At 27.0% G+C, this 13737-nt stretch overlaps 1 protein-coding gene across 1 annotated transcript in view; it reads left to right on the top strand.

Annotated features, from left to right (window-relative positions):
- Nucleotides 1–13737, top strand: part of LOC112600881 — a 45417-nt gene that overhangs the window by 1304 nt on the left and 30376 nt on the right. The window contains exon 2 of the mRNA XM_025348200.1: nucleotides 357–481. Coding sequence (XP_025203985.1) covers nucleotides 403–481 — 79 coding nt within the window. The 5' untranslated portion in view covers nucleotides 357–402. The remainder of the gene's footprint in view (nucleotides 1–356; nucleotides 482–13737) is intronic.

Below are 13737 nucleotides of genomic sequence, written 5' to 3'. Positions count from 1 at the left end.
TTTCGTTTTTGAGCATTCGAAAACTCGTTACAACTGTATCGCGGTTAAATCGTACGGGGGTCGTAAAATGAATTATAATATGGAATATATTAAATATTATATTATTGTTTATATTTCGTATATATCAATTATTATGTAGTTGTGATGTGCGGGGGCTTATGGTATTCAAATACGCGTACCTACCTGCGACCCACTCGTTAATTGTTATTACAATACAGGTAATAGTATAATATCTAATATCTATACGTATAGTGTAATGTATACCGCATCGTTAAAGTATCTACCAATGAACATAAATATAATATTCTTATCCCATGGTTGTACGTTTCTAATAGGTAATACGTTTTTCTTTCTAGAAATCGGTACATTTAAACGAGTCGACAAACTTTACATAGCGTGTACATGAACATGGACATTGGAGTGTTGAAAAAATTGACCAGATCCGGTTTTATATTACTTCATATTACCGTGTTGCTGATCGGTAAGTCACATAAACTATGTTATTACTTATTATCATTTCACGTATTTTATTTTGTCGGCTGCTTCACATTGTTACGATGAAAAAAAAAAATCTTCCGCGATTAATATGGTTATAATAACTATCGTAAACACGTACATAATAAATTATTTTATTATTTTCTCGAAACAATATTATATAATTTGTGTATAATATATTATACACTTCATATTAATAATATTCGTCAATTAGTGTGTATTTAGTACCTATGTTATGAGTACGTTAAATGTCGTGTATTTACAAATTGATATATGGCTGTATTTCGCCAATTTACGTTGATTTATTTCGCACGTGACTATATTGTTATTATATGCGTAAATTAGGTAGGTACACACAATATTAAATATATCTACACTCATCGACCAATACCACCTAATGCCTGTATATTACTCACCAAGCTCGGTTGTTTTAAATAAAATATTATATTCTCGTGCGGCTCATACGTGATAGTGTATGGTAAGCTGTGAAAGAAAGTAGTCTAGCAAAATTCAATGTCGTATATAATCTCGTTTTATTCACACACACGAGTAAACTTATAACGTCTTAAAGTATAATATATGCAAACGGGTGTGAAATGACGTGTCTATTGATATTATACATAGGTACTAAATTTTACGGTATGGTGGCACGCACCTTGTTTTGCTATAGAAACTTAACCCATGTAATGGAAAACAAACAAAGTGATACTGGCACGTTCGTCGTATATTGTAGCAACGATTTCCGCCCCCCGCACGATCACCTGAACATAATATCGTTATAGTGGCATACCTAAATAATATTATATACAATAGATACGCCGTTGATTTATTGTATATAATATTTCTTAGATATTCAGCGCCGTCGAAACTTTTTTTTTTTGTCCCAAACATACACAATGTCATACACGCGTATATCGAAACTTATCATATTACTATTAATTCTTTACGAAGTGTTAACTGCGCGTTTTGTTTTGCTGCAATCGGTGAAATAAAAACACAGTTTTCATATTTCTACGCGAACAACAGAATTTAATTTTAATTTAAGAAACAAAAAGTACATCTGCAATATTGTTATCGTCTATGTCATAATCACTATAAATTGAAGCCTACGAGCATTTCAAGAAAGCTCTCTACTGGGCGTTTTAAAAACCATGAATTACGAATTTTATAACAATATAATAATTAATTAAAAAAACGTCTTCTCTTAACGAACGTACTTCACTCCGTCGTCAATGTCTGAATTCTAATAACAATGATGACAGACATTTTTTAACTTAACAATATACAATTTAGAAAACAAATAATCTACTTTCAATGACATGATTCAATATTGTTTACTAATTACTATGATTTTACATACTAATATGATAAATTTTCACAACTTTTATTGTTCAGTGTGCACGGATTAAAACAGTTTTTAGTTACATAACATTTTTTTTAGTCTTGAGAATTTTAAAAAGTGATAATTAATATGAATTTAAAATGCATAATTTTATTTTAACATGAACACATATAAAGCCTAAGAGAATACGTTATAGAAACAAATCGGATAGTAAATATATACAAAATATATATTATATATTATGCGTTATATTGTTTCCATTTGTTACATTTTCACTTTTTTTAAAATTGTATTTAATTTCAATTACTACCAAATTACTTTCTGACATCTATGAACCATTTAAACTTAACAATATAGCCTCTAAAAAAGGCTATACCTCGTTTAAATTCAAAACGTGCTAACTAAATAGCTATAATTGCTTGTGTTATTAAAATCGTTTTCTGAAAAAATAAATAAATAAATAATAAATTAAACGTTTTCATTCAATTTTAATATTTAAAAGGAGTTTTAAATATAAACGCGTACAAATAAAATATACAGAATTGGAAGAATTTAAAAGATTCAATATCTATATCCACTATGTTTATATAAATAATCAATTTTAGAAAAATTAATAACCGATTAAAATGTTATCATAGCGATATATTTGTAAAGCTATAAGGTATTATATAATAATATTGACTTTTGTACTTCCGTATAGAAAATTTTAATCCCAAACATTATTTAGGATTCAGTTAGTGTAGTTTCATAAGACTTAAGCTTTAATATATAGCTATACACTACTTTTATCAAGGCGGCGACTACAAAAATATATTGTATAAATAGGTAACTGATTTATATTCACAGCGATGATTAACATCGTACCTAATACAAATACGCACAACACAAATGATGAGGTTATACAACATTTACGTTTACAATTACATGAATGAGATACTTAAATGAAAAGAAAACACCACAGCTTTGTGTTCGTGTTTAATCTCACAGTTCAAATCATAGATAGTTAAATCGATTACCGTCTCCAAAATACGACAACTGTTTAATAACTTATTTATCATATCGTTATCATCTTCGTCGTATACAAAGATGTAATAGCTTCTTCTGTTACACCGGGGCGTAGTAGTTCGTACACACGCTAATATCATAATATCATAAATAATTATGTCCCGGGGCCGAACGTGCACGTAAAATAGTAATATATACGATTAGGTAGCTGAAATCGAGGAGAAAAATAAAATATCGTTATGACTAGCTTCTCGAAAAACTGGTTCAAGGTCCGGTGTATTGTTCCATCAGTTCTCCCACGCGCATATATTAGAAAATTGTACGTATAAATGGCCATTCATAATGATTAATTAAAATATTATATTATGGCGTTTCGAGCGCCGTCAAAGAGTCACGAGTGTCGTAGCGCAGTCACGACACCCGGCAGATGAACGAAAATAAAAACAAAAAAAAGATACGTTTCAGCGATTATAAAAGTACGACAAAATAGTTACACGCATAATTTAAAAATTATTCCCTCGACAGAGTGGTGTATTGTCTACTGCAATGGAGTTATACCTACCACAGAAAGATTTTTCTCACAGAGTTCTAAAATAGAGTTTCAGTCGTCCGAAAAAAAAAAATTTGATGGACACACTCCAATATTATAGTTTAATATTAAAATATTCCCTATATTATTTATTTCACTCGTTATCATCCCAATAACAATAGCCGCTATCGGAAAGATTACAATCATAATATTGAATGTGTTTTTTGATTCTCACCAGAATGGAATAGTTTTAATTACTGTCTGGTAAACGCCCTTTGATTCAGCGTATTTTTTTTTTAACGTTCCGTCGTTTGTAAGTAGGTAATGCAAGAACAATAATAATGAACAAGACTATGTATATATAATATAACGACGCGAGGACATTCGAATTAGGTATGGTTTGTAAATGATAACCATTTGCTGACATTGACTTTCGTTCACTAGAACAAAAAAAAAAAAAAAATTACAATTATTTCAGTATCAACATTTTTCCGGGTATAATTTCGTTGAGTATACTGTATATCAACGATTTATACCTGTTTACGAATACACGTTTAATGTGAAAAACCAACAGTAAACACATAATATGATTTTATATTATTATTATTACTATTGTACGGATAATTTGCGACGAATGATATAAATAATAATGAAAACGAACAAGAATATTGAATAATTGATATTATCTCTAATTTTAGTTCATAATCGACTATGTATGTTATATCTGCCACGTAATTATATAATTTGATACTATTAAAATAATTTAAACAAAATTATCATAAAATTACACAAATTTTTGATTATAAAAAAATCGTATTTACGTTTTACGTACAATGAAAGACAATCGAAACATCACAATCAAAATGTCGACAGTCAAACATCAAAAAATACGAAATATCGATCAACCAAAGTTTATTATTATCACAATAAATATTGAATAATTAAAACGTAAATTGACTTATTTTTTGTCGTAAAAATAATCAAATATAAAAATATTTAAAATTAAAAGTATTTGTAATAACAAATTATTATTCATTTATTTTTAACGCCATTATTACATATTATTAAAGTTATAAATTATTTACTTCTGATTTATGAATTATTATTTTATTCTATTTTATGTTTACACATTTTGAAATTATTTAATTAAAAATATATATTTTTGCTATCAGAAAACAAAATTTTAAATTTATAATGTTTTATTTTTTTTTATTGAAAAATAATAATTATCTACAATTTGATTTATAGAAATTAAAACAACGGTCAATGTTTTAAAAATCAATATTTCGTACTTTTTTGATAATTCGACTATCGAAATTTGTTTAACATCATTTTCGTAACACACTATATAACTATATGATTTTGTATAGAAAAAAACTTAGATATTTTTGTAGAAAAATTGGGGCGAACCATGTATTTTAAATACTGCACTAGCTGTTGATATGGTTTACTATATTGTACTATACTACTATGATGTTTCTACAGGATTTTCACACGGCCGAAATAAAAACAAAAAATACAGAAATTGTTTTCACTAAAATAGAACATTATTTTCAATAGAAAAATATTTCTTTCTTATTTAACTATTTTTAATTACTCTAACTTTTTATGTTTTGTTTATGGTTATTATTATTTTTATTAACATTTATTATTAGTTATATTTTATGTATCTTATTGTATTCAAAAGGTATCGTCCGTTAACTGGAAAATAAATAAATAGGTTCGAAACGTTATTACAGAATAATGTAATATCGGGAAAGGATTTCATCCGGAGATTATTTTTAAATACCGAAAGATCTATACGGACGAAGTTTCGTAAAAATCGAACGACAACAGAACTCCAAATGATTACACTAAATAAATATTGTTTGTATTTTTCTGCTCCGGAAAAATCGCATTAAGTTATAAAAAAAATTAAATAAATCAAAAAAAAAAAATGAATCCAACATACATTATTTCTCAGACAACGTGTTGGTTAAGTATTATGAAAATGGCCGTAAACTGTTTTGGACGTTACATGAACTCTTGGCCCAAATTGACGTCTAGTCAAGCTACCGTTTATATGTTCCGGTAAATGCATCTTCCTTAAGTCGTGATGTCGTTACTCGTATTTAGTAATTATCACTATTATTATCGTGACCCAGTCGTGCGACTCAGTTCGACTTCTTCAGCAGTGTCTGCACAAATTAAGGACTCTGTAAGGTTATGTTGCAGTACAGGCTAAAATAGCTTAATTATACTGAGAACTCTGGTTCGATGCATAATAACCAGGTATTTCCATATTTTTTTTAATTTTATAGGAGGCATAAAAAAACTGGACAGTTAAATTTCTGATTCAGGTGAAATCAGATTTAAGCCACACATTTCAAAAACAAATGGAGATTCCCGGTTGTTGCTGCATCGGACCCTATTACTACTTGTATTTCTTTAAACATATTAACAGCTCACAGTTTGCTTATAGAATTTATTTTTACAGTTAGAGAAACTATAGAAACTCCGTCTGTGATCTTAAAAATGTGTCACATACTATTATGCAATTATACAATATATGAAACAAAAATCCATAAAATCCTGTATATCCTGTGTATGGAAAGGACTCTTAATCTACACTTGCGTCCAGGTTTTTAATATTCACCGATGTACCGTGACAAATAGGACGTACAGTATCGCATAAACTGTTAGTATAATATATTTATCTTTACCGTTTATAATAATATAATATTACATATTGAGTGCTTTACTGAATCCGACGTTGTCGCAATGATAATTTTATCGTCTTTTGCATTTCCGGTATCGAGTAACCAGTGACGAGTGTAATATTATAATACCATATGTCTATATGTACCGTTACGATATTTCAAACTTGTGTGGAGTGGTGGTGCAGTGAAGACGATCCTCTTTCGTTGCGGCCTCCACAGAGAATCTATGCCGCCTGTAACTCAGTAGATTTATATGATATTTTATTCACGTTTTTAGTTTCTTTTTTTTATGCCCAATAGAATATTGGCTATATATATATATATAATACTCGACGCCGACTTGTCTGACTATATGTAGATAATACAAGTAGTAAGCTGTAACAGCAATAGCAGTCAGCACCGTAATAGCATGTCAATTATTATTATCCACACTAATTGGAACCTACAAGAAATACTGTATCTATAACATACAATCAATAATATAATGATTATTGTATATTACACACGTATAGATGAGAAGACGTATCTCGAAATGGCGTCATTATATATATTGTTATCTCTTGAAAACAGATGAGAATGGTGTACTGAGTATAGATGTAGAAAAGAGATCAACTAAAGAAGTGTAGGTATGTGGTATACTTACTGTGCTGCAATAACCCGTGTGATGTAAGTGTAGTGTGTAGGGCATGAAAACGCGTGACGATCGAATCGCTTTATAATAAATTTTATACTTATAAAATATATATTATTTTATATATTTTTTTTTTTTTTGACAAACTTTTTTTTCAATCAGTACTAACATTTTTTACTGTTATTCGTAAAACAGTAAACATTTTTGGCAATTTTAACATATTATTTATAAATCAAGATTTAATAAAATAATTGTTATTTATTAATGCGTATTTACTAAGGATAATAATCTTTAAAAGTGTTTTTACGAAATTTTAAAATAAATATAATATAATTATTATAATTGGACCTTATTATTTATAAGCTATAAGACTTTAATAATTACTCTATTTTAATATTAATTACAAATATTTTCAAATCATCATAGCTCCGTAACTTTTAATACCCATTATCATTGACTTTGTCCGTTGTATACAATGCTAAATAACTCAGACTACCGATTAAAATATCTATTTAGAATATTTAAATACGAAAATTTATCAACAATTTAAAAAAAGAGGCGATTATCATTTGAAAAAATAAGACACAATCACCAAAACCTAGATAAATAATATAAACATTTAAATTATACATATTTAAAAAAATATGGTTATCTAACCTTAAGTATAATGTTTATAATTTCTGCATATTTGAATTTGAAAAAATCCAGTATTAAATTAAAAAATAGGGTGAAGATGCTTAATCGTAAATAACTCTGTATAATGCGTTTGTGTACACTGTACACGTTGTTGTAGGAATCCGATATCCATAACCCATCACGTAATTGAACCGCATTAACATGTTTGCAAACTAAAGTATTAGATCATTGTACTGTATGTATTTTTTCCTTTCTACAGAAAAAGCCGTTGTAAAACCATAATACGTACCTATAATATAATACAATACTTATGTATTACTTATTTAATTATCGTCTTATTTATCATTTTTTGTATTATTATTGAAATCCACTTAATTTTCTTGTAGTTATCACATTTAAAAAAAATTAATGTGTATAAAATTTTGTAAATACAAAATGAATTTTATTACAAATATTATCATATCGACCTTCTGCACTACATTAAATTATATCTATGTGTGTAGCACGTACATAAAATTTGAGTGTATTCCGTACCATGGACGATTATCGTTGTTAAACAAATGACCGCACACAGGATGTTTTCGGATGATGTTATGTTCATTATTATTTTACCAAAATTACATACTATTGATATTTTATGAGAGAGTGGTATTTTAAAGAAATATAAATATTATTTATTCATTTCTTTTTCGGAGAGAAGGAATTTGACCCCCTCCCTCCACGTTGTGATACTGCTCAGTTTTATCATAGAGTAATCGTTTAACAGAACAACACGCTGGAGAGAACAACATAAAATTTAAATTATTATTATTATTATTATTATTATTCAGGCATTACTTAAAAAGAGTTTACCTACTTTTGAAATAAAAAGGAGACATGTTCTACAAAACATATTTATGGTTTAGGCTGAAGTTAAAGATTTGATTTTGGATAAGCATGCTATTATATTTTATTAAACGCCGTGTTTTTATTATTTGGAAACATTTAATTCACATAATATACTTACAACGAATAAGTCTTTACACGAGTGAAATACAATACGATAGACAATAATATATTGTTGTAAAACATGTTTATAGTCCGATGGCATGCAATTTTCAGCACATTTAATATAGAAACGGTGACGTTTTTATCGCACCAGGTACAATATACGCGTCGGTGATTTATCTAATTTATTATAGTTTTTCTAATTTTATAACATCAAAAACAGACGCTATACATTGTCAGTTAGTTATTTCAACGGTATGATACGAAATAATGAAATAATAATAATATTAAATGTATATTATAAGTTATGATCTATAAACAGTGTTTTGTGGCTTTATTAAAATTTGTATGAATATAATATACATATTATTATGTCTATATAAAGTTATACTAGTTGTTTTTATTTTAAATAAAAACTAAAAAATTCATTTTACAAAAATATACGTATCTATACTAAAAAAGGAATGTTTATTAAACCATTTTCCATCAAAACTTTTATCCATATTATAAAACGTAATGTGTGTTGTTTAAAAAAAAATCACAAAAATGTTTCTCATTATACCTATTCTAATTTTTATTTGGAATTTGTAATTATCATAAGATTGTACTTTTTTCCAACCGATTTTAAAACTTCAAGTTTAAACTCAGTAGACACAGAACAGCAATGCTAAATAATATTATATTCTTTCTGAATGAATCTTACTTATTAGCTACATTCAATTCTAACCATAAATATTATTATATTATATTTCAAATAACATGTATCATGATTCACGGTGTCGACTGATTATAAAGTATTCACACGTACAAGATGTATAGGTACCTACTATTCCTTGAAAGTCAGAAAGGTGTTAGATGAATAGATAATATAATTATATTATTGATATTTAATGAAAGCTTCAAAATAACAATATGTAACTTATAACCCAAATCAATGAAATGTAACGTTAATAGACAACGTGTCTACTGAAAATCACGGCTTTTCTATAAAACGTGTTTCTGGACGTATCCAATTTACACAATTTAAAACCGTAAAGGCACATAATATTATTATATCATTCCGTTTTAGTATTGAGCAGTAACAAGTTTTATAGACGATTTCAAAATCGTCAGTGATATAAATTGTTTTCTTCTAAAAAATTCAATACACAAAACGTGCCCTAATATAAAATGTTTCATTTTATATCATCTAAGCTACTATACACATGTTTAACACTTCATAACGATGTTTAAGTAAAATTTCACCATATATTATAACCATAATATAAAATTTACATATAGTAACTCTAAGTTAGAGTTTTTAACCTTGTTTAAAGAAATATGATAATATAATGAAACAACGCATAGTAGCTAAATTAAAAGAATCTTTAAAACCGGTATTTTTAAATAATTATTTCTATATACGTTTTATCATTGACATAAGATACAATATGTGCGATGTTATAACATGTCTTCGGGTGAGTATATCCCCTATGACCAGGGTAATGGTATAATAGCGTCTATCTATATGATACATATAATTGTCTACTTATAATAAATAATGCACATTAACGCGGTGCATTAGTTAAAAATTAATGAGCGTTATATAAACGCTTGCATAGATGTATATCACATATGCACGCAGATATACGTATAAGTTCATTGCATGACGACATTATAACATATTTTCCGATCGATTTAGGAAACGAATTAAGGAACTTTCGTTAATAGCGTGGACAGTATAATATAGATATTTGTGTTATGCAACCGATAAAAATCGAATCTATTACGGTTTTTCACGTCAACAAAGTTGTTCGGTACTCGCCTATTATACGTCCTACATAGCATGTTCGTCTACTATACTACCTATAAATTCGTAAAAAATTTACACAGCTATAATGTCACGTGCCGAAAATGTTCATATCTTAGCAGACAATAACTAGTCAATATTTACGAATTATCTACAATTTTCGTATCACTTATACATTACATCTCTTCAAATGGAATTATCGTAAATTACGTGCACTAGTACTATAGATCCTAATAAAGAAATATGGTGGAAGGGTATGCTTTGACAACCCTTTTTTTTTTCTAATCACACTGGCTTGATATATAATTGAAAAATGCGTCGATGGTCAATGTATAAAAATTAAAATATTTTCTATAAAAACCATAATGCGTATAATATAATATTTAAGAATGTATAATGTATATTAAATATTTATAAATTTACTTTATTAATATCCTTGAAAAAATGTATTCCCAACTTTCGGCTTACAAATTATAATTCATTAAAATATTACGTAATTATAACAAAACCTTTCAACCTCCTCACCATACATATATTAAGTACATATATTTATTATAATGAAGAAAACGTGGCCTGATGATGGCAAAAAATTGGCTTGTATAAATTTTATTGGGACCCTTTTTAATTAACGTCAATGTCCAGCGCTATTTGATTTATTAGAGGCGAATAGTGTCACGTGTTAAACATAAAGCCTTACTCTTACCCTTTATATTATTCTCTAAATAAATTATCATTGTCTAATTAACATAGTCAGTGCTTTTAAATTAATATATAATTAAAATTTTACAATAGTAAACGTTTATCATTTTGCATTCATATTCGTACCTTTTGAATATCATCAACCACAAATAGTAATATTTCGGTATTATTTAGTCTATAAAATTTGTTAAACATAACTATTAATAATACAGACGTTCGATCATAATAAAGTATAAAATTAACAATTAATTACAAAAAAAAGTTTAACACAGATTTTGATTGGAAAAACTTTTATTTAAATTAAAAACTAACATAAAATACTTTAATTAATCCTTATCACAGTCGTTGTTTGAACACGTACAACTGTCAAACATATGTATATACAATTACCATACTCACGGTACAAAATTAATTTCACCCAGCTCATCATAACGGCAGTGTTTTATTAAAAAAATATATTACCTAATCTCAGTACATTTTCTTTTACTGACCTTACCAATAAGTTATTATATATTAACTTATTTTCCAAAAATGTATATTCCTACTAAATTTCATATATAACTTTATATATATTATAAAATAATTTACTGTAACAACCGTCTATTTAATAGTATACGACACTATTTAATATAAAGTACCGATATAATATCATATCATTATTTAAGTATAATTTTTCCAGAAGTTTTCCAAATAGTTTTCGTAGTTATAAATACTCACTGAGAAGTCATTATTAGTTATTATGAGAAAAATTAGTGACCTTAAAGTGTTGTGTTGAGCTTATAAATAATAAATGAAATATAAATTTAAAATTAATAGAATATTAGTCACCTTAATGTCATCGATAAAATTATATTATCCGTATCATATTATATATAAAACTGTGGGTAGTAATATATCTACTTGCTGTTATATGGATATATATGATGTACTTCAACAACTTTACTGACATATTTACTAATGTATTATAAAATCATATTCGTAGCCTTTGTATCATAACATTTTCATTTTTATACATCTACTATTATATTGTAGATACAGTAATGAGCAATGAATAGTCGTATACGCTAAAAGAACTGAGAAATATTCCGTGAGGTAGTGAAGAAATTAACGTGGAGATAATATAGTATAATATAATATATTATAGTGATCGGCATGATAATTATAATAATCATTATTATTATTAATATTTTGACTTGCCTTCGACATGTGCGTGCAGCGAATCTATCTGAGAGGATAGGACACATTATACATACCTACTACAATAATAATCATAATATTACAGCAGTTTATATTTTTATTTTTTATTTTTCATAAAAATCGTTTTAACCTTGTCAGTTGTCTGTACATAATATACGTGCGTAAAACCTATGACTGACTGTTGAAGTTGTACGAACTCGCGAAATGATATTATTATAAAACATAAAAAAAAGGAAAAAGAAAAAAAAACAATTTTATATTATTTAATGCTACCATTTATAAAAGCGTTTTTACGATTTCATTTTTTAATATTTAAATATTTAATTTTTTGAATTTCAGCAGCTATATGCGTGCAATCGTCAACAATTTTTAGGTTAAGTTTGGTTATCTATTAAGAATATCTGAAATTAATATAACAATGAATAGTATATTATAAGTAAAACAAAAGATAGTATTTCGAATACTAATTTTAAATCACTAACACGTTAATTTCGATTTCGTATACAATTAATAATTTTTTTTTTATTATTTGATAAAATTAATAAAATTAATGTACTGAAAAGACATTATAAATAATAAATATTACTAAATATTATGTAAAATTGAATTTCTCATTATCACCTTCGTTTCCTAATTACGTTAACCGATCACTGCTCAAATACTTCATTAATGTTACCGATCATGTTCTGTATACTTACCTACATATCTACTAACTCCGAGTACATGTTATGGTTAATTGAATATTACAGTGTAAATTATAAATTATTTTACAGATCGAATCGAATGTTGCAAATTAACTTAATAACGTGCGTATTAAAAATACAGTATAAAAAATATCAAAACAAATCACAATTTTAACTCTGAAACTGGCATAATATGATACGTTGTCTTAAAACTTAAAACCAATAAACTGATACGTCTTTTCAATATTCCGTGGTTTTTTTTCGCACAGCTTTTTAATTTTATTGCACGAAAATAATATTACATATATATTATATTATATTATCATATTAAGGTCACCGATGATCAAGTAACTGGCGAACGAGTTTCACGTCAGATTGGAAACGCCTAGAAACGCATATCGTCAACAATACTCTTAGCTCGCGTAATGCACAAATTGGACCTGCTATTGAATTAGGTCGGTAGGACAATTCACTAGACTTCACCAAATATTTAATTTATTTGCATTGCCAACTAAGAGTATAATATCAAGTCAGCCCAAACGGCAGCAGTGACAAATTGCTTTCTAATTTGCTCAATCGTGATGTATTTTTTATTCTTTATCCTTTTATTATTCTCCTCCGTCAAATTCGTTATATAGGATGCACGATATTTAGATATATTGTTATTGTAATTATCTTGAAAAATTATATATTGTCTTTAGTTTATTTAATAAATATACAAGGTGATCAATAATCGTAATTTAATTGCAACAGAATTGTTTGCCAAATAAAAAAAAAAAAAAATTAAAATCAAAATGTAATAAAACACTAATTGGTTTCTAAGTTTTTTTTACACTTTTTTAAAAATAGTTGAGGGGTAAACTTTTAAAAATCAAATTAGAATGCCCCCTGCTTACGTAATAATCGTGTAATACTATAATGGTATTTGTTTATATATTTTGGTACTTAAAAACATATTTTAATATAAAACCTTTACCTGTTAACAATTTAAAGTACTTAAAAATTGTATAGCACTCTCGCAAACTATAATATACATCATAATATA

The sequence above is a fragment of the Melanaphis sacchari genome, unplaced genomic scaffold (assembly GCF_002803265.2).
Source record: "Melanaphis sacchari strain LSU unplaced genomic scaffold, SCAv2.0 Contig73_pilon_pilon, whole genome shotgun sequence".
In the NCBI taxonomy this organism is placed as follows: Eukaryota; Metazoa; Arthropoda; class Insecta; order Hemiptera; family Aphididae; genus Melanaphis; species Melanaphis sacchari.
This window is presented reverse-complemented; position numbering and strand designations above follow the sequence as displayed.